We start from the raw sequence: 21,856 nt of genomic DNA, 5'->3' as shown, positions 1-21,856 counted from the left end.
TCAGTTGGAAAGTAGAGGGTGATAGCTCAGAGTCATTTGGCCTGTGTCCAGTGGTCGATGCTAGGACCTCTGTTGTTTGTAATTTATGTAAATAATTTGGATGTAAGTGTACAAGGCAAATTAGTAAATTTGCAGATATTCTAAAACAGGTGGTGCAGACAGTATGGGTTAGGAAAAATTACAGGGAAATCTTGATCAGTTAGGTATGTGGGGCGAGGATTAGTAAATGACGTTTAATCCAGATAAATGTGGAGTATTGAATTTTGGTAGATTAAACTGGGGTAGAATTTATAGAGTGAATCATATAGCCAGGGAGTGCTGTAGAACAGAGGGACCTGGGAATGCAAGTACATAGTTCGCTGAAAGTGGAACCACCACATATATAGTGGTGAAGAAGGCGTTTGATATGCTGACCTTCATCAATCAGAAACACTGAGTTTAGAAATTCAGAAGTTATACTGCAGTTACTTAAGATGATGGTGAGGCCGTACTTGTGTACAGAGTATTGTGTGCCGTTCTGGTCCCCTAGTAGGAAATATGTTATTAAACTAGAAAGAGCACAGAAAAGATTTATCAGGATGTTGAAGGCCTGTGTTCCAAGGCAACATTGCATAAGCCATGACTTTATTTTGTGGAACATAGACGATTGAGGGGTGACCTGATAGTGTATATGACCATGAGGAGCATAGTCCCTGGATCAACGATTCAGGCCTCTGGATCCGAGACCAATAACTTAACCATAATGCCACAATAACCAACTTGCAAACTACTTTATTGCTAATAAAATATTTCAGAATATCCCAAGATTATAAAAAGAAAATGTTTTAAAGCAAGTGGAAAACTGGGCAGGTTAAAGGTCTGAAAGTGCCCTTTAGGACATGGTCTGACCTCATTAAATAAATTTACTGCAGTTATCTGTTACACTGCTTCCAGAGCTCTTTCTAAGGTAGTCATGGTGTGAGATTCTAGGCTTCATCAGATCCTCATCATCTCATCAGAGATCCTCATCACCCAGGCCATGATCTTTTTCTCACTGCTGCCATCAGATAGAAGGTACAAGAAGCTTGCACCACCATTTTCAAGAAGTTACTATCCCTCAATCTTCAGGTTCCTGAATAAAAGGGGATAACTACTCACTTATCCATTGAGATGTTCCTATAACCAATCATGTCACTTTAAGGACTGTTTATCTTACGAATTAATGTTCTCATTATTTATTGCTATTTATTTATATTTTCATTTACAGTTTGTCTTCTACAAACTGATCTTTCATTAATCCTGTTATAATTCTAATTCTATAGATATGCTGACTATGCCGGCAGAAAAATGAATCTCAGGGTTGTATGTGGTGGCATACATGTACTCTGATAATAAAAATACTTGAGATTGGATGGCAATGCCCAACAGCTGAGGAACCTACCTTCTAGTATGCCCAAAGTAAGTCTGAAGCCTATATCTCCTAGCCTGTTCTCTCTAGGGCTGCATAAACCCACAAATCTCCAGGTCAAATGCTAGTGACCCAACAGTACGTCTGGATCATTGTCCTAAGTTCTGTAAAATATTTACAGGGTAGTCATCTGGTAGAGGCAGGAAGAAAACTTAGCCAAGACTTAGGGATAAGAATACTGGAGAAAGGAAATTAGTAAATTTCAACAGCTATAAACAAAATCAACAGTCTGCAGGATTTCACCAGCAACTTTGATGTGTGTTGCTTGAATTTCCAGCATCTGCAGAATTCCTCGAGTCTGTAGGATTTGGTCTTTTTGCAATGAACAAGCTGGTCTTAAATTCTGCATTGTCTCAGCCTTCCTATTCACTGCTCCCTCTCGTCCTTTGAGACGCTGCTCGAGCTTGTTTAGATCAAGCTCTCGTTTCTCTTCCACCCCCACCCCCCAACCTCCAAGGAAGAGGGAACCAAAAACCAGAGGACATGTTTAAGGTGAGAGGGGAAAGATTTAAAAGGGACGTGAGGGGCAACTTCTTACTCACGCCAGGGGGGGGGGGAGGAAGGGGTAGTGTTGTAAATAGAGGGAACTTCTAGAGGGAGATACAGAAACAAGATTTTAAATCCATTTGCATGTATAGTACAGCTTTAGAGCGATATGGGTAAAATCTACATGTATAGTACAGCTTTAGAGCGATATGGGTAAAACGCAGGTTAATGGGACTACCTTAGGTTGGGACCTCTGTTAACATGGGCGAGTTGGGCCTAAACCCCTGTTTCCGCGCTGTATTAGTCTATAAACGGGCAACTTCCCAAATTTGCTATTCATTATTATGGAACCTAACGACCCGGGCAAAAGATTTATTTAAAAAAGAGTGAAAGTCACCAGTGGATCTTTTCTGATGACGGTGCATAGAACGCCTTTGTCTGGCTCGCTGTCTAATTATGCCTCTAGCCAGTGAAAATGCGCCCTTTCCACCCGCACAACAGAAGCCGCAGCTCCCGACGGGGCAACCCCCGGACACTGGAGACATCTACCCAGAGGAGGCCACGTGTCTCCAAACGGGTGCGTTTCCGGCCCAGGACACCACCCAATGTCCCTGGAATCCATCTCCGAACATCCGGACACACAGCCGCCAATCAGCGGCCTCCTTTCCCTCCACGTGGGGAGCGGCTCTTGATACAATTCTATTCCGCTTTGGGGGGGGGGGCGAGACATACCATTCATTTCCAAAGGCGATTTTATTTCTTCAGCAAAATACACACCCGCACGCAAAACGACGCCGGTTCAGCGGAGGCCGCGGTAGTATAAATAGTTTTAATGAGATTGTTCACTTCGCCTTTTCCCGAGGTTGGAGACGTCACAGCGCCAGGGGGAGGAAGCACGTTGCGCCACGGTCGCAAATGGGCGCAGGGGCTTATAAAAGGCGTGAAGAGCACTTGTTTGCGTAGTGTGGGCTTTTGTGTGAGCGGGGAAGGTCGAACTGTAGCGGATCAGCAGGCAGAATTTTTTTTAAAAGGCAGTGGCCAGCAGGAGCCGGGCACTCAATAATCCCCCGATTCTAATTCTGACCACGGAGATTTGTTGCCCATGCTAACCAGTTAATTAAAAATAAGTTGCTGACAGTACGGAGGAGAGTTTTTGAAGTGTACAATACATCCCTATATTTGCGGGCGAGAGTTTGCTTCATCACTGCAACAAAATAAAATCTTAGCGTGGGAGTTAATGGGGGAAGAGAAAAATGCAGCGAGAGCTTTAGGGTTCGCTTTTAAAAATACAAATCTCTGACTGATTTGCTTTTTTTTGTTTCGGAACTCGCTAGGTTGAGAGTCAAGGGGGGAACATTAAGTGGAAGTGTCACCAAAAGGGACTTTTAATCTGCGGAAGTTTAGTTTCTCTGTTTGCTGGGAGAAGCGAGGCAATTGCAGCCACCGCCACCGGTGCCTTAGCTGCTCAGTGAGCCGGGGCTTCAGCCAGCTTGCCGGGCGCCCGCGCCCGCTTTATCTTCCTTCTCCCGAGTGATGCTTTGTTTTGCGGTATCTGTCCGAAAATCCTCCTAAGCACCATGAGCATGGCCAACGACACATACGCATTTGTAAAAGACATTAAGCCAGGAATGAAAAATTTAAATGTCGTCTTTATTGTTCTGGAAATAGGTAAGTTAGGTAGGGGCTCCAGCCCTGAAACAAGAGTAAGTTATTTTAATCGTTTTGAATAATGAGAAAAATAATATAAAGAAGTTTCTTTAAAGACCCAAAACACCATGGTCATGGAGGGTATTTTTAAAGTCACTGGGAAGTGACCCAAGCAGTTTAGAAGTCCTCTTTTGAAGTGCTAGTGAGGCTCAGGTCAGTTTCTTGTGAAAGCGACACCTCCGATTTTCTTTAATTGTGAGTTTTACTTCTGGTGCAGTTAAGTGTATCCACTTCTCTGCAGATTTATCAATGTGCGCTGCTGGAACTAATTATAGTTTGTTTTTATTTACTCCATGCAGGTCGAGTTACCAAAACTAAAGATGGACATGAAGTGAGGTCGTGCAAAGTAGCCGATAAAACTGGCAGCATCACTATTTCAGTTTGGGATGAGGTTGGAGGTCTAATACAGCCCGGGGATATCATTCGCTTGACAAGAGGGTACGTCGAAAATGGTCAGCGGGCTGCTGGCATAATATGAACCTGAGTAATATCTACCAATTATGTGAATTACAAAATAAACTGGCTTACGAGGAGGGTGAACCGCACTGGCAACCTTGGGAAAACTGCAAAAAGTGCAGTTATATTTTAAATGGCAACATGATCATTGATAAATCCTGCCCCTCTGGGGGGAAAAAAGTGGTGCTGGTTCATCAGGGTGGAGTGGGATGGTGTCAGATTAATAATGGGTAATAATCAGAATCAGGTTTAATATTAACGGCATATGTCGTAAAATCGTCTTTGCAGCAGTGCATTACAATACATAATAGACTAATTACACTAAGTATATATATATTAAATAGTTAAATAAGTAGTGCAAAAATATAAAAATAAAATAGTGAGGTAATGCCTCTTAGTGACACAAATCATGCAAAATTCTGGGTTAGAATGGCCCAGATGTTTTTTAAAAAAACTAAAGAAAATGGTTGGAATTTGGCCACCTGATAACTCATTGTACTGTTGTTGCTGGTAGTACTTTAATTTAGAGGCGAGGTTGCTGATAACATTGAGCAGGGCCACGCCGGCCAATTTTGTTACCCTTGTCTTTTTCTGTAACTGATTCCAAGAATCACATGAGTATTAGCAGACTGATCAGAGTCACTCAGTTGTGGATCAATGTGAGCCTCTGGCTCCTAATTTTGAGGGTGATTTGTACTAATGCCATGGGATGAGTTTAGTCAACTAGTTTCTTCGTTCATTTGCTCACTGAATGATATTGCTGAGCGGTAGTTCCCTATAAGATCTTCAAGTTCTTGTTGGCTTCCATTTGCATCCCCAAACTCCTTTTCCCCTTCAATTCCCTCACACATGAAAATGTGCTGTTATTCTTTCATTGTCATTGTCAGTAAACTATTGAATGATCTACCAGTTTGTACTGAGTGCCTTTGCCAGTGTTTCAGTGAAGGGGCTCCACACCATTACTGTTGGGGTTGATTAATGTTTGCATTGCTAGAGATGGTCACATCTCAAGGTCTTTAGAACACACCATCTACCCCCATGAATACTGTACTAGTCCATTTTGGTTTAGTTTCGGGTCTAGTATCTGATGTGTGACCGACATTGTCTAATTTGACATCACAAGCCTATTTTTTTTTAAAAAAAAGTTCATCCCAACATGGTTGGGGTTCCTTCAGTGATGACACTTACCATTGTGTGATCACCTCCAGCTGTGCCACAAGTCCGCTTCCCATATGTATGTTGTCCTTGGAAATAGGTTCTAACTGTATGCTGATATAGAACTTCCCCATGAATGACTTTGACTCAGTATCCCAAATCTTGCTGGTATGGGACATCTGCAGATGTTCTTCAGCTGTGGATCAGAGAATAGTGCAAAAAACAGGTTGTCCTGTTATGAAGCATGTGCAAAGGAGGGTCTTCAGTCTTGAGGGAAACAAATAACCAATTGGAATTAATTGGAAACTAGAGAATGTATTAAATCAGAACAAGAGAGGAACGCAGAGTTAAAACTTACAATGAATGAAGCTTGTTTGTGTCTGAGACATTGTCAGTATCAGTAACTTTTTCTTGGTTGGTATGTACCAACTCAAGATGCCTGCAATAGGTTCTTGCAGTAATACAAGCTGGCAGACTGAATTGAATGCAATATTAGGGCTTGTCAAAAGATGATTCATGGTTCACCTGGCCCTGATTTCATTAGTCAAATTGCATATCAATCAGAGTGCCTTACCCATTTTCCTAACAGGATCTAGACCCTTAATTTCCATATTGATACATAATAGACTTTCATCAAATCTTGGTTGGACTAGAACTTCTCTTGCCTAGATAGAAACAATCCAGTTTTTCTCCAGCCTCATCCAGTTGTATGTCAACATGTGCTGCCTCCTGTAACTGATCTAGTTGTTTGTTTCTTTACCCGAGCTGGGCAATCTTCATTCTGAATTCTTGAGCTGCTCTGCACCTTCTAAAATCCTCCCTTCTGGTTCCTCTAAATTTTTGTCCGTTTTCACTTCCTATAATCATCTTACAGTGCCCTGCAAGAAAGGAAACCTTAGAATGATGGATATTCAGAATGTCCTTAAAACAGACTACAGCTCCTGTGTTCAGTTTTGTGTAAAACGCATCTACTTGCCCCCTACTTTCTCAGTTTGTAGAACTGCTCAGTTTGTTGAGAATGCAAACTCATTTCCCATTTGTAGCAAAGAGGAGACTTTCAGTTGACCATTGACTTCAATTCAAGTCCAGGATCTAGAAGTGAAAGATTATTACACTAGGCTACTGAATCAACTATTCCTATAACTCAAAGCAAATCTAATTTGAGAATGCTAACAAAGCATTTCTTTCAAATGGGGCATGTCCATGTTGAGTGGAAGAGATTGTTTGTCCTGTTACAGGGATTTTTCTGCTAATTACAGCACATTTATTTCTGTGGGTTTATTGTTTAAACAAATTGAAGTAGAACCTGTCCCGAATGAGTAGATGTTGAAATATGAATCTTGTTTGGTTCCATCGAATACATTTCCAATCAAACTAGAATCTGAATATACAGGCGGACATTCCATTACTAAATGAAGGTGCAGAGGCATTTTATTTCCAGAAGTTGATCTGCACTGCAGTTTATTTCCAGCACTGCATGTGGCTACTTACAGTTTATTTCCATTTAAAGTTGCAAGCGCGTTTAAGACTGATTTGTCAGGATACCTGTTCAGACTTGTTTAATTTCAGCATCAGAATACAACAGCATGCTTCTCAAGCCTAAAGTAGATAAAACTGAGCATAAAGGTGGAAGGCAGCAGCTATCACTTCTGAGAGAGCTTTCTAAATAGAATCTTTAAGTAAATTTTATCTAAAAGTAGTGTTTTGGAGTTGACGGTGGGATCTAGGTGTTTTCATTTGAAAAGCATTGCTAGTTTGTTAACTGTCCTTCTATGCCCTTCACCAATTTGCTCCTCAAGTCGCAGAGTTTTCAGATGAGGTGTTTATTTTGATTTAAAGCATCACTGTTAAGCAGGGTGTGCTGATGGACCCGTGTCTGCCCTTGTGTCAGTAAATTTTTTGCGTTCATAGCCTGTTTCTTGTGATTGGAGGTTTATCCTTCCCTTTCATGAATAAGATGCCTCAATTGGTCAGATTAGACCATCGACTATTTCCACTGTTCTAGTGCCAATATATTTACTGTTCACTCCAGATTTTTCAGGAAAAGGGGCTTTCTTGTTGGTATTTCTCATCTGAAAGCTTGCCAAATGCAATGTTTCCCTGTAACCAATCTGCAGTTTGATGTTTCACTCTTGGTCAGAGTGAAGGGGAAGCCAGTCTTACCATAAAGCAGGATGTGATTCTGCCTCACGTCATTTGTTGAGAGTGTGGTGTACTTTTCTGCATAGTATTGCAGTCATATTGTTTCCTCTTGCAATTTGACACATTTGTCTCAAATGCACTTCTGACAGCTCGCACCCCCCCCCAGTTTCTATGCATAATAAAATGGTGAAGAAGGCTTATTTTGACTTAAGTCCGGCGTAGTTGATTTTCGTTTGATATGGAGTTTAATATTAGTTAAATTTTCGAAGAAAATGGGTGTTCCCTTGCGGGGAAAGATGTGGAGGAGGGTGGGAGAAGAATCTAATTGAATTTGTTGCCAACAACCATGTTAGTGAATAGTCAGCTGCGGATTTGAACTGTGGGTTTGTGTGCATCTTTCAAAGTTTATGGCCTAATTGTGGGTAGATTAACTCTGGGAGGAGAGGGGAGGGAGAGACTCGAATGATAATATCTAAGGCAATGTGTGCAACAAGAACCAAATTCCCGATTAGTACATTTATTTGCAGTTTGTTTTGGACTCTGTAATGTTTTTGTTCATTTCCAGGATGCAGGAGTTGATGCCAAGCTGGCAGATTGCTTAATTGTTTTTGAATTGGGAGGCTTGCTAAATCATAATAATTAACCCCATTACAGGGACTTTGGGTCACAGATGGATTAGGCAGCTGAGGATGCCTGGCTTTATTTCCCTGAAGTTTTTAGTAAACCTGAATGTGTTTTTTTTTTGCATCAATTCACGGGATTTGTGGTAACTATTGTGGATGCTAGGATTTTTCTTGTCCCCTGCCATGGTGAGGCTTGAGTGTGTCTGTGGATCAACAGTCCAGGCCTTCTGGATACTAGTCTGCTAAGGTAACCATAGTACTGCAATAACCTAATTTTGTTGCATTTAACAATCTTTGGGTGTGAATGTGATTTGCGTCATTTGTTCCCAGTATGGGCTGGCTTTGAGTTCTAAATCAAGCAGTTTAACTATTTGGCAGTTTACTCTAATTCTGGCACAGAGCAAGACTACCATATATAGTACAAAAATATTCTTGACTCCTCTGAAATTAAGTGGCATTAACTTCCCTAGTTTGACTCTCTCTAAAACTGAAGAGGTAAAAGACAAAGGCAAATTTAATTTAAATATTCTGTTTTGAAATATGGGACTTGCTTGGAACGTCAGACTTAAAGGTATGTAGGTGTGTGTCTAATTGGGTACAAGACAGGACTTGATTTGACCCTTGTGATTGAATTGTCTGGTGATGCAACTCCACGTATGAAAGGCTGAAGGGTGCTCTCAGACTGTTGTCAAAACACTTTCTGAAGGGAGGAGTATAAAGGGAGATTTCATAGAAATGCAGCATGGAATGTGGCTCAAATTAATCTAATTTGTTTACTCTAATCCTTCATCCGTTTTCCCCTCAGATGTTTATTTTTCATTTAATCTGTCTCATTAGGTATTCTGTTTTGCGGTTCTAGTTTTTTTTTACCTTTTTACCATAATAGATATCAAAAATAATGTTCCCTGATGCCAGCACCTGTATTATTCTCCTCACCTTTGTTACCCTGTTGACTGCCCGTGGTAGTTTTGAGTGGTTCCTTCAGTAAGTTGTTGTAAGTGGGTGTTTTTAATCCCTTACATTTATATTGCTTCATGGGGAGCACAGTTCAAAAGACGGGAAAAGTGCTTAAAATGCCTAAGCAGGCTTATAATCTTACATGTAGGTTTGAAAATGGAATATTAAAATAAAATCTCTAATAGGTAGGCTGATCTGTGCACTTACCAAAATAAGGCTACATTGTCTACAGCTAGAGAATTCATAATTAGGGGTGGGGAGTGTATTGATTGTAAATTGCTTTCCTGTTAAAGATGCACTGTTTAGCCACAATGCAAAAGGCAAATTCTTCTTGAGTAAAAAGCAGATGTTGCTGTTAACCATCACCTGTATGTGGTGAGGTTAAGACTTCCTACCCCCCTTGCAAAAATAAGCATGTTGAGTGTTGTAGTTAAATGACTTTAAGTTATATTCTGAGGCGATGCTCAGGAATGCATGCTGAGTCCTGTCCTGTGAGGTTGCTTTGGTTGGTTAGAACCTTTGGAGTAGACCATCTTCCCATCATGTGTCAGCATAACGCAACAGCATGTTTATATTATTCATGTGCAGAAAGGTAAAAATACCTCATTTCGGTGCCTTTAAACCAACAGGATAATTTCTGTATTTAACCTGCATACACCCTTTTCAAGAAACATCAATCATTTTATTTACTTCAGAATCATAATTAAGTCATTGACCTTTTGCAGTTATGCTTCAATGTGGAAAAATTGCCTGACGCTATATACAGGGAGAGGAGGCGATCTTCAAAAAATTGGAGAGTAAGTATTATGACGTGACATGGAACTTCAAGGGAAATGGTTTTGGGAGCATTACTCCAGTGCACTCTTGAAAATAATGAGAAGAGTATCAGTCCTGTGATGCAACCCAATTTAATAGCATAATTATGACCTGTGTAATAACCACTTGGGCAAAATGTCAGAAGATGCATGGTTCCTGTGAGGTCACATTCTAATAGATGTGGAGTCATTCACAAAAGAAGAAATAATGCGAGATGAGAGAATGATACTTTTAAGGGATGTTTTAGTGCATCTGTGCCCACAGCCCTCCTATTGAGGGTTGCTGTGATTTTGTACTGTATACACAGGAAGAAATGAGCTTGATCGCTGGTTTATTTCCTGTGAGATTTCACTTTAAATGTTCTAAGCAATGAACTGGGATCTATTAATATATCAGCCATGAGCAGGGGTTTGAATGTGTATCATTAACATCCCAGGTAGCACAAAGTGTAGAATAACAGAATAATTTCCGCATGGAGCGGGACCATTCAGCCCCTGCATGACGGAATGCTAGTTCCACACCTCCTCACCCTGGCTCCTTCTCAGCAACCTTAGTTTTTATCCCCCTCCTTGGATATGACACCCCATGTATCTTGCCAATTCCCTCCTGAAGCCTCCACAGAACCCACCAGGACTGTAGACCAAGCATTCCAGATCCCAGTCGCACTTCTTTCCATCTCTGACCCCTAGTTGCTCTACCTGTCTGCCAACAGGGACTGTTTCCCCACTGTCCTCTCTGCAGGTGGTTTATCATATTACAATCTTCTCAGGTTTCACCTCAGACTTTCTGCCTCCCCACTCTGCCCCTGTAACTAGTCAGTCATCCCAGAGGTTCTTTATTAATCACTTCGAGACTTTATCCAAATACTTGGCATGTCATTTCCTATAATTATGCAACAGAATTGAGTATAATACTTCAGCTAAGGTTGGGTGACAGCTTTATAAAGGTTCAACATGACTTCCCTGCATATGAATCACTATCAACTGGCCTTGTCACTTCCAGTGACTTGTGCACCCTAAACTCTAGGTCCTTCTTCCCCTTTAGAAAAGCATCCAGTATGGTTTCTTGTCATACTTCCTGCCAAAATGCACCAGTTCACATTTCTCCATCAACTTCCACCAGCCCATTTCATCTGCTGCAATTTATGGAAATGAATAAACAGCATTTCAGGATAAAACCTGAAGAAGGGTCATGGTCTGAAATGTCGACAGTTTTTGCATAGATGCTGTCTGACCTGCTGAGTTCCTCCAGCAATATGAGTGTGTTGCTTCCTACCGACATCTTGTCATCTGGAAATTTAGGAATTGTGGCTTTTCCAACCAACTCTAGAGATATTAATTTAAGAAAAAAAGCAGAGGCCATAAACGTTGATTCTTGACACTAATTCCAATTTTGTTTTCAGTTCTAACTAATTCTTAAGTTTGTGGCTGATTTTTTTAAAAAAAGTGCATCATCTGCTGGTGGATGTGTGTAATACATTGCTAATCTAGAGTTGCTCATCCTGCCCCCAGGTGGTGTCAGGATGACATTACAGGTTGTTAGTTCTCTGGAGCGACCAAGAGCTCTTGATTGATGAGACAGACAGACATAGGAGCTGAATTTGGCCATTTGATCCATCGAGTCTGCTCCACCATGCCTTCATGGCTGATTTATTAGCCCTCTCAACCCCATCTTTTCCCCATAACCTTTGACTCCCTGACTAACAAACTTTCAACCTCTGCTTTAAATATACCCAATGACTTAGCCTTGGCTTTCAAAGGGAATATGGTTTCATTCATTTTTCTCCAGTGAACAAATTTTGGAAGTGGGAGAACTGGCCTAGGCGTGAAAGGAAACGTTTTGAGCAATGCTTCTGCATTTAATATAACATGGTTATAAAATACAGGCATTTCTATTTGCATGTACCTTCTTGCTAATTAGCGTGGGGTGAGAGGAGTTAGTCATGGTACTAGGGGAGCAAATGAGAAGTGGACAGAGACAAACAGTGGTATGCAAAAGTTTGGGGACCCCTGGTCAAAATTTCTGTTACTGTGAATAGCTAAGCGAGTAAAAGATGACCTGATTTCCAAAAGGCATAAAGTTAAAGATGACACATTTCTTTAATATTTTAAGCAAGATTGCTTTTTTCCTGACGAAGGGTTTCGGCCCGAAATGTCGACTTTACCTCGTCCTAGAGATGCTGCCTGGCCTGCGTTCACCAGCAACTTTTTATGTGTGTTACTTTTTTATTTCCATCTTTTACAGCAGCGGTCCCCAGCCTTTTGCACACCGCGAACTGGTTTAATATTGGCGATATTCTTGCAGACCGGCCGACGGTGGGGGGGGGTGGTGGTTGGTGGTGGTGGTCAAGTTCAACAGTGCGTGACAGGGATTGAGGAAAGGTGCAGCTGACTCATATCATTTTCTATCGCCAGACCATTTTGTTTCCGCGCGGCCCGATAGCACGTGCTCGCGGCACGGTGGTTGGGGAACACTGTTTTACAGTTTCAAAATAGCAAAAAAGGAAAAGGGCCTGAAGCAAAAGTTTGGGCACCCTGCATGGCAGTAGTAGTAACAGCCCCTTTGGCAAGTATCATAGCCTGTAAACACTTTTTGCAGCCAGCTCAGATCTTGTTTGGGGGATTTTTGCCCATTCATCCTTGCAAAAGGCTTGTAGTTCTGAGATCCTTGGGCTGTCTTGCATGCACTGCTCTTTTGAGGTCTATCCACAGATTTTTGATGACGTTTAGGTCGAGGGACTGTGAGGGCCATGACAAAACCTTCAGTTTGAGCCTCTTGAGGTAGTCCATTGTGGATTTTGAGGTGTGTTTAGGATAATTATCCTGTTGTAGAAGCCATCATCTTTTCGTCTTCATCTTTTTTACTGACGGTGTGATGTTTGCTTCCAGAATTTGCTGGTATTAAATTGAATTCATTCTTCCCTCTATCAGTGAAATGTTCCCCGTGCTACTGGCTGCAACACAAGCCCAAAACATGATCGATCCACCCCTGTGCTTAACAGTTGGAGAGATGTTCTTTTCATGAAATTCTGCACCCTTTTTTCTCCAAACATACCTTTGCTCATTGCAGCCAAAAAGTTCTTTTTTAACTTCATCAGTCTTCAGGACTTGTTTCCAAAATGCATCAAGCTTGTTTAGCTGTTCCTTTGCAAACTTCTGATGCTGTATTTTGTGGTGAGGACGCAGGAAAGGTTTTCTTCTGATGACTCTTCCCTGGAGGACATATTTGTGCAGGTGTCGCTGCACAGTAGAACAGTGCACCACCACTCCAGAGTCTGCTAAATCTTCCTGAAAGTCTTTTGCAGTCAAATGGGTGTTTTGATTTGCCTTTCTAGCAATCCTGCAAGCAGTTCTCTCGGAAAGTTTTCTTGGTCATCCAGACTAATTTGACCTTCACCATTCCTTTTAACTGCCATTTCTTAATTACATTACGAACTGAGGAAATGGCGACCTGAAAACGCTTTGCTATCTTCTCATAGCCTTTTCCTGCTTTGTGGGCATCAATTATTTTAATTTTCAGAGTGCAAGGCAGCTGCTTAGAGGAGCCCATGGCTGCTGATTGTTGGGACAAGGTTTGGGGAGTCAGGGTATTTATGAAGTTTTGAAATTTGCATCACCTGGCCTTTCCCAACGATGATTGTGAACAAACCATAGCCCTAACAAGCTATTTAAGGTCTGAGACCTTGGTAAAAGTTATGAGAGCTCAAATCTCTTGGGGTACCCAAACTTTTGCATGGTGCTCCTTTCCTTTTTTTCCCCCCACTCTAAAATTGTACAAAACAAAAATAATACACTAATCTTGCTTAAAATGTTGAAAAGAATGTTTCATCTTTAACTTTGTGGCTTTTGGAGAGCAGTTCATCTTCTACTCACTGAACTACTCACTTTAACAGAAATTTTGACTGGGGTGCCCAAACTTTTGCATGCCACTGTGCATATTATATGTATCTGGCTATATTGCAGAGAATATGCCCAACCTGAGTATAGAGTGGATAAGTAGCTGCTTTTGTAACCCAGATGAGACTCTGGGCTGGTAGTGGTTTTGCAGTCCCTTGCACTTCCCTGATTATGCAATAACACTTAAAGGTGAATATGGTGTATTCAAGCAAGTCGTGTGTAACATGTTAATATTTTCTCTTTGCTGTCAGGTTTTGTATGGTATATTCAGAAGTACCCAACTTTAGTGAACCTAATCCAGATTACCTGAACCAGATGAACCAAACAAACAAAGTTGTAAGTGTTGTTGGGATAGCTGATGGCATGTTCTATTGTCATGATCTGAACTTATTTAATTCAATCAAGGATCAATTTATTTTGCTATGGAGGTTTTTTATTCCTCATTAACCATGTGGTTCTACCCTTTCATTTCATATTTAACTGTTTTATTAAGGCACAAAGTGAACATAGAAACAATTCTGCTCCTAGTCAGCTGGCTACAAATGGACAAATGCAAACAGGTAAGCTGGTAATACTGAAAAATCTTGTTTCCCTATCATTGACTAGTGCTTGCAATGTCATTTGGGAGCTGTATCCACTATATGAGATCATTCATACAGGAAATCTGGACACTTGCACTAAAGTATTTTTGCCCAAAACATCCATCTTGGCTAAACAAAATATACTTTTTAATGTGGCTTTTTCTTTTTTAAAAAAAACTTATCTTCTGTCTGCTGTATTATAATACCTGTTTTGTTCCCTGTCAATATTGAAAGCATTCTTTTCTGAATTGAGACCTGCATGATTCAATTTTAATAATTAGAAATTATTGGCTTAAAAACTTCATCTATTTTAACTTGGATTCTCAGAACTCGAGGGCTTTATAAACTCTACTGTGGGTACAAGAACATGGCTAAAATCACTGGTTTTGGATGAAAGAAGACATGTCTAGGCCAAAATTAGTTCTCTCAGAAATATAGCAACTGCCATAATATGTTTTAAGGCCAATTTTGTCTGAATAAGTCGGAATCTTTGTATTGGGGGTTGAGAGTAATACATTTGTCACTACATGCAAAGCATATGCTATATGTTAAATTCAAAAGTTTGATAAATCTCAGCTAGAGAACTGTTCACAGTTCTTGGAATCACATCTAAAGGTCTTCAAGGAATGTGGATGTTTGCCAGGAATGAGGAAATCAATTGTGAAGAGAAATCAAAGATCTTTTCCTCACAACTGTGAAGGTTAGAGGGGTGTTCAGAACTAATGTAATTAAGGAGAATGTGCATCTGGTGAATGGAGTAATGATTGGTTGAAGAAGTAGTGTAGACAGAAAACTTTATTAAAGGATTATGATTTGGAGCACTGAGAAATGCTACGAACTGCAAGAATTGTTCAATGCACTTTGAAGACCATATTTTACAATTCATAGGTTTAGTTATTAAAGAATAGTTAACTTTTTCTCTGATAGATTCTTTGCAGTTAGAGAGATCCTATCCAGAAGTTATGGCTGATTTGGTCCATTGTGTTCGGAAATGATTTTAAGCAAACTGTTGTGCAATGGGAGAAGGTAGGCTGGTTGAAAGGTGACTTGGCACTGCAGCATTTAGTACCATCATCTCAAGTCCTGGAACCAAGTATCAATCCTGTCCTTGGGTACAGTTTCTGTGAAGTTTGCATGTTTTCCCTGTGATAGGCTGGGATTCTGCTAGATGTGCTCTGATTTGCCCTCATTTCTCAATACTGTTCTTGTCTATCAATTTGGTGCTATAAATTATCCCTTAATGTAGGTGGTAAATCAGAGGGTCAGTGGTGGAAATAAGTTGCAATGATGTGGGAAATAAAAGGGAAGGAGAATGATTGAATGGTTTCCTGTTTCATTAAGCAAAGAGGAAATTGTTGCTATATCATGTGGAAATTTGATGCATGTTCCTATATCTATAAGTATATTAGTGCATTTCCTACATTACTACCTAAGTATTTGATTAGTTTGTAGAAGAATTTGGGACATTGTGAAAACCAGTATACAAAACCTTGTTCTTTTCCCCTTTGCAACTCCTGCCTCCAGAATGCAGTTAAATGCTGAATGCTAGAGCTCCGGAGTTGTTCCAGGCTCCTACTGTAAACCTTGCAGGAAGCTCAAAGGCAAACAGTTTCTCTTAGGTTTCTGCCAAAATCACAGCAGGAATAACTGGAAATTCTATCATTTTTTTGTTGCATGGTAATGTTGGCTGAATTCTTAAAGGTCTCATTAGTTCCACCCAATTGAATCTTGGGAGTCTGTGGTCAGAATTCACTGCTCCATAGTTTGAGGACTGTAACCTGATACTTCAATTAAGTTTTTTTCCTCACTTTTTTGAGGGAGTTAAGCAAATGATGCTTGATGCAAATAGCCATATTGATCATTTTTGAAAATGCCAAGGTAGAGAGAGTTGAACAATCTTTGTGCTTTCTGTTGCAGAAAGGTGGGAAGTGAGCAAAAGCACAACAACTTCTTGTAAATCAAAGTTGGGAAGCAAAATTAGTCCTAGCACTGCATCCCTTTTAAACTAAGCAGAAATCATGCCTGAAAACTTGTTAGGTTGAAGCTGACAGTATTGGCTGTGTGGAAAAATTGAATGTATACTTGCATTTAGGGACCCCTCACAATACTCATTGTAAACATTGCACACCAAACCAATATTCAGGTTGTCTGTGCTGGGAACAATAAATGCTAATGAATCGCTGGCCTTTTTAGGAAAATCCTTGTAAGTCTTGGGTTTTCTGCTTGCCAATTTATGTAATTCAAAGCAGGTGAGCTATGACAGGTTATTTATTTTAAACTGTGTGATGTTAGTTTTATACCACATTTCATTTGGTTAAATGTGGTAGGCTATTCTTCAAATGTGTGACCACTTTTTCTGCTGTTACTTCATAACTTAATGTTAAACTGGTCATGTGTTTTGCACTTCATTGTAAGAGTTAATCGGTGTGGCTGTGACCAAGCTGAATGCAATACTATTTTGTATGCTGGTAAATCTGAATGTTACTTGAATGGTTTAATCTGCAGTGTTTTTGCCTGATGTAGAAAAACATTAATGTCAAAGGTTTCAATCATTTGTTTAGGAAATGGCCCACAAAGTGCGCCATTGCTGGGGGGGCATCTCCCATCAAGCAATTGCCACCAGCAGCAACAGAACCCTAACTTTGCAGGTGCTGGAAGAAACAATGGACGGGGACCAGTAGTTCAACCACAGATGACTCTAGCTCAAGGATCTGCAACTGTCGCCACTGTTAGCAATGGAAGAGACCCACGCAGAGCATTTAAAAGATGACCTGTGCTATATGTATATACCACCTTGTTCAGTTCTGCACCCTACTTGAAGCCACTTGATGCACTTTTATTTTTTATATAACTTGTTTGTGTGTTTGTTTTAACTCTCCATCGTTTGAGGTGGGGGTTTGAACTGTAAAACATCTGACTCCTTAACTACTGAAGTGTCTTGCAGTATTGGAGCTGCACAGGACTTCATAGCTTTTACGGTCTGGAAATGAGTTGCAAAAGTAGAGGTGCTTATGTTGAGAGCAGCAAGGGGAGAAAAGTGAATTTTAGGTTTAAAATATCAATAAAATGCAATTAAATTACGATAGTGTGCAGCGAAGGGTATTTCACCTGTGCTGTGATCAGCAGTGTTGATGGATTGAATCTTGAATGTAAGTATTAAATTTATACTAAAGATTTACTCCCTCAGGTTGCTATGTCATTGACAGGTGACAGTGGAAATTTGCTTGGCATTGGACTATGCAGATTTGAAGAGTTGGGGTTTAATCTAGTCTTTGTTGCCAGTGGGGCAAGATCATGATACAGCTTGTATCCCTTGGAGAAGGAAGTGAATGACCCTGAACTTGTCCACACGGTGACTTGTGCCAGAAGAAAGCATAATGATTAGAAGGTACATCCAGCCAGGCTTAATTGAATAGCCTATACAATGAAATGAGGAATGTCTAACACAAGTACAACATGGCTCAAGTCTAGCAGTGTCCCCTAACATAAGCCCCTAATATACCAGGGGTTAGGGTAACAAAATGAAAATACCAGTACTCTTTGAAAGTAGCCAGCTGTAGATCAGAACAAAAGCTGGATGTCGCATACCTGCAATACATGAAAATACACTGATGCAGACTGACATTTAGATCTGCCTACAGCAAGGACATATAAATATTTGTGCAATAAATGTTTCTGCTTGATGTGTGTAAGTGGTGTTACACAAATCAACTGTATATGTTTATATAAAGTGCCAGTCTTTGTACACAAAGCAGAAAAAAAATAGTTGAGAGAACTCGTGATTTATCCAGTGGAGTTCAAAACTGCTTTCAGTTCAATATATCTTATAGAAAGATTCATTTGAATGTGAAATGTTCAAACCGTGCTTTACACGTTTGTAAGCTGACACTATTGGTACTACACAATGAATGGCATTCTGAGAGCAGTCATCTTTAAGTTAGATTAAAGCTCCTGCCTGCTGAATGTAGAGCACCAATTGAAGACTAGGACAATCTGACTAGAATTTCAGTCAACCAATGTTGTCATTGTCTGAAAGCTTGAATGCACCCCAGCTTCTCTTGCCCACAATACAACTGTGACTACATTGGGCGAGAAGCGCTACTACTGAGAGGCACACTTTACTAAAATCTGCCTTCCTCTGCAGAGGCACTTAGGCACCATAAAGTGCAATTTGCTTGTTATTTTTATTAAATTAAGATGGGCAAGCTCTTAGCTCATTGATACCAAATAATAAATCTAGCAAAAGGACAGCTGGAATAAATAAGCTTCTGTGGAACATGGAAAATCTAGTGAAGTTGAAATTGGAATAATGGATCTCGCTTAAATTTAGCCATTTTAGTATACCATACTCTGAATAGAACAATATGAATATTTGCCATAAATATAGTAGCCAGGAATCAAAATTCAAGCCCCAAGAATTTAAAAAAAAACTTAGCTGCTTGCCAAGTAGGTTTCAATGTTGGTACCTGTCTCGTTCTAAATAGTATATTATGCCAAAAGTAGTTTTAAGGAAATCATTCCAAGTACCTGAATTGTGATCATTCAATTTGGGGTTATCAAATTAGTTTTTGTAGGAGTTGGGGGAAATAGATTTGTTTTTCTATTTTCAGCTGATTGCTGTAGTCGGTGCCTCACTCCGGTAAGTTACCAAGCACTGCCAGCAGCCGACTGGTTCTTCGTCCAGTTACAGATAGGTTTTGCCCGTTGCTCTGCGATCAGTGTTGAGAGCATTCCTGTCTTAGCTGAAGTCTGCTGTCTACTGAATGGGCACCAAACCAAGCCCCTGTATCTCATCAGAAACAACGTCTCCTAGAAGTTAAATTGAATTAAATGCTGTAAAATAAAATGTTAATTACTATGCCATGTGCAACGGAACGATCTCGGGAACTTTTAGCTTAGCCTGTACACTTTTACACCTTCATATTACATCAATGTGAGGGTGTATAAAGTAGTAAAAACAAGGGTGCGTGGGACTCTCATCACAACCTGCGGGGCTCTGCTGCTGAATCCAATCTTTATGTTTAAGCTGATTTTCATACCCAAAATGGGTTGTTATCATCTGTTAGGCAGGTGAGTGCGTGCTTTGGCTTGTCCTTGGAACACATTACAGCTCTAACCTCAGCGACTGCTCTCTTGCATAATATTTCGAGCGGGATTGGAGACCGGTTGCATTTACTTAGTATTGATCTTGTGAATAATTTGCTTTGAGTAGATGCATCGGTATATTGTGGCAGCTAATAACCTGTGAGTCGGATAGGGTGTCCTGGATGATGTTATGAATTAGGAAAACAATACTAAATGTTGAAGACACTTGGCCATAGCATAAATTGAAACATTAAGATCCTTTATCTTCTACAATGAAAACCCTTCTTCCACTTTGTAGATTTTTGGGTTTGTGTGAGAAAAAACTTTGTGTAGGGCCCAAACACGAGAAATCAAAGTCATGCACACAAAATGCTCGAGGAACTCGGCAGGGCAGGAAGAGTGTACGGTCGATGTTTTGGCTGAGACTTCATCAGGACTGATGAAGGCTCTCGGCCCTAAATGTCATTTATTTACTCTTTTCCATAGATGCTGTCTGGCCTACTGAGCACTTTGTGGTAGGCATCTCTTTTGAAGTTGGTGAATTCGTGGGGAAGGAATATACTTGCGAGGATATACGATATAATCACTTCACCAGCTCACTACCATACCCCCCGCCCAATTCCCCAAACGATAAATACCTCTCCCTTCGTGCACAATATATGCAGCAACTTTGGCTCAGAGTAACATTTCTCAGCATTTGTTAGTTCTCCCAGCCGAGGTAATCGCAGAAATCACCTTGTGGTCCAAGTATGACTTACTGCAAATGATATTGCAGTCCCAGTAACTTCGAAAGCAGGAGCCACACTGCACGTAATTCTCACTGCTTGTCCATCAATACAACTGTTTACTGTCGCCTTTTGTTTCCTTCTGGAATATTTAACCTGTGTTTTTCTTCTTTGCAGTTGGACGTGCTATTATGAAATTACTAGAGACCGTTATCCCTTAAACGCGAGGCACAGTTCATCCAAAACATTAGATCGACCGGCAGGCACGGTGCGCCATCATTCTTAACCTAGAGTACAACTTTTCAACCCGGTGTCCAAGATGTGAGAAGCTGAACTCAAGGCTGATGATTCTATTGCCTGTTCATGCTCCCTTATAGTGGCAATATGTTTTTACATTCCACATACTAACATTATTTTGTCAGACACGACCTTTATACACACGCACACTTGCATTACTGGAGAGCCTTTGTGATAGAGAATGCCCCGCCATGCTACGAGTCAAAATGCGGCTGAAGGGGGTGGTGGGGCAGATGATATATATCATGGGAAAAGATTAATGCGCATATCAAAGGGAGAGCGCCGAGGCCGCTGGGTGCGGAGCATATTCCACAGATGAGTAGCGATGGAGCTGAAGGCCAGTTTCCCACTTTCAGGGATCAGAATTGGAGGAGCAGGGAGTTGTCCGGTGAAGTTGTAATGAGGAAAGGACAAAGAACAATGATATAAACTGCGAGTCTTTACAGGCCAGATGTTCATTTTTGCTGACGTTAGGCATTTTATTCAATGTGCGCTAAGAGACCCGTAGGCACCCTAGGAGGGCGTTCTAAACCAACGAAAGAGATGGTCTTCATTTTTCTTCTCGTCCTTTACTGACGTGTGACTGCATTTTACTGGACATATGTTCTAGGTGACTTCAGTGAACTCGTATTTAAGGGGCTGGATCGTTAGCTCCGATTTGACAAAACAGGCCCGTTTCTGAAATAGCATTTTGGTTCGAGCGTAATGAATGCTTCATCAATGGAAACGAATTCACTGAGATCTATTTACAAGTGTCTTAATCAGGTAAAGGTTAAATGATACGGAGTTAAGAAAGGGGTATAAAATTACAGTGTAAAGGAATCAAACCTCATTTATTGGGCACCGGATTTGTCTCGGCTAACGGTGTGTTAACCTGCTACTCAGCTGTACACGTTGGCAAGCGTATCAGGCCTTTTCGCTTAATAGGTTCAATATTTTCAATAAGTACAAACGCGAGTAAGTGCTGGAAATCCAAAGCAACACACAGAAAATGCTGGAGGAACTCATCAGGCCAGGCAGCATCTATGGAAAAGAGTAAACAGTCAACATTTCAAGCCGAGACTCTTCTTCAGGAATCCAACTCCAGCCCTGATGAAGGGTCTCGGCCCGAAACGTCGACTGCTTACTCTTTTCCATTGTGTTGCCTGGCCTGCTGAGTTCCTCCAGCTGTGTGTGTGTGTTTTGCTTTCTCAATAGGCACTTTGGATGGAACCGAATTTTGATCTGCACACACATTCAATACGGGTTTCACATCAACGTAAAGAACCAGAAGGGCGCGCGCCACGTTAACCTTTCCGGGCCGGAGTCAAACCTATCCGTTTTCCTATTTCGGGTTCTCTTAATAACTTCCTATGCGATAAGTGAAATACGACATTTCTCCCAGCGTGCCTAATGCAAGGGATGGGGATTGAGTTACAGTCAGTGCAATGCGGCTGATGTGTTACACATCACCAGAGGGCAGAACGCCACCAAATACTTTGCC

General features: G+C 40.8%; 1 protein-coding gene across 2 annotated transcripts; it reads left to right on the top strand.

Annotated features, from left to right (window-relative positions):
- Window positions 1–2,892: 2,892 nt before the first annotated feature.
- LOC140199483 (SOSS complex subunit B2-like) lies at window positions 2,893–21,397 on the top strand. 2 transcript variants are annotated; one of them, XM_072261651.1, is made up of 6 exons: window positions 2,893–3,601; window positions 3,940–4,078; window positions 9,699–9,770; window positions 13,937–14,021; window positions 14,179–14,245; window positions 20,254–21,397. In XM_072261651.1, the coding sequence occupies exons 1-6, from the start codon at window positions 3,511–3,513 to the stop codon at window positions 20,295–20,297; spliced, it is 498 nt and encodes a 165-aa protein (XP_072117752.1). In that variant the 5' UTR covers window positions 2,893–3,510; the 3' UTR covers window positions 20,298–21,397. The 2 variants fall into 2 exon arrangements, with proteins under 2 accessions (XP_072117752.1, XP_072117750.1); XM_072261649.1 differs by lacking the exon at window positions 20,254–21,397 and adding an exon at window positions 16,828–17,191.
- The last annotated feature ends 459 nt before the right edge of the window (window positions 21,398–21,856 follow it).

Source organism: Mobula birostris, chromosome 6 (genome assembly GCF_030028105.1).
Source record: "Mobula birostris isolate sMobBir1 chromosome 6, sMobBir1.hap1, whole genome shotgun sequence".
Classification (NCBI taxonomy): Eukaryota; Metazoa; Chordata; class Chondrichthyes; order Myliobatiformes; family Myliobatidae; genus Mobula; species Mobula birostris.
This window is presented reverse-complemented; position numbering and strand designations above follow the sequence as displayed.

Bases quoted from the DNA above. Each gene is read 5' to 3' on its own strand.
- LOC140199483 (XM_072261649.1), top strand. From the start codon at position 3,511: ATGAGCATGGCCAACGACACATACGCATTTGTAAAAGACATTAAGCCA. The intron at 4,079-9,698 runs GTACGTCGAAAA...GACCTTTTGCAG, and splicing joins ATCATTCGCTTGACAAGAGG to TTATGCTTCAATGTGGAAAA. The intron at 9,771-13,936 runs GTAAGTATTATG...CTTTGCTGTCAG, and splicing joins GATCTTCAAAAAATTGGAGA to GTTTTGTATGGTATATTCAG.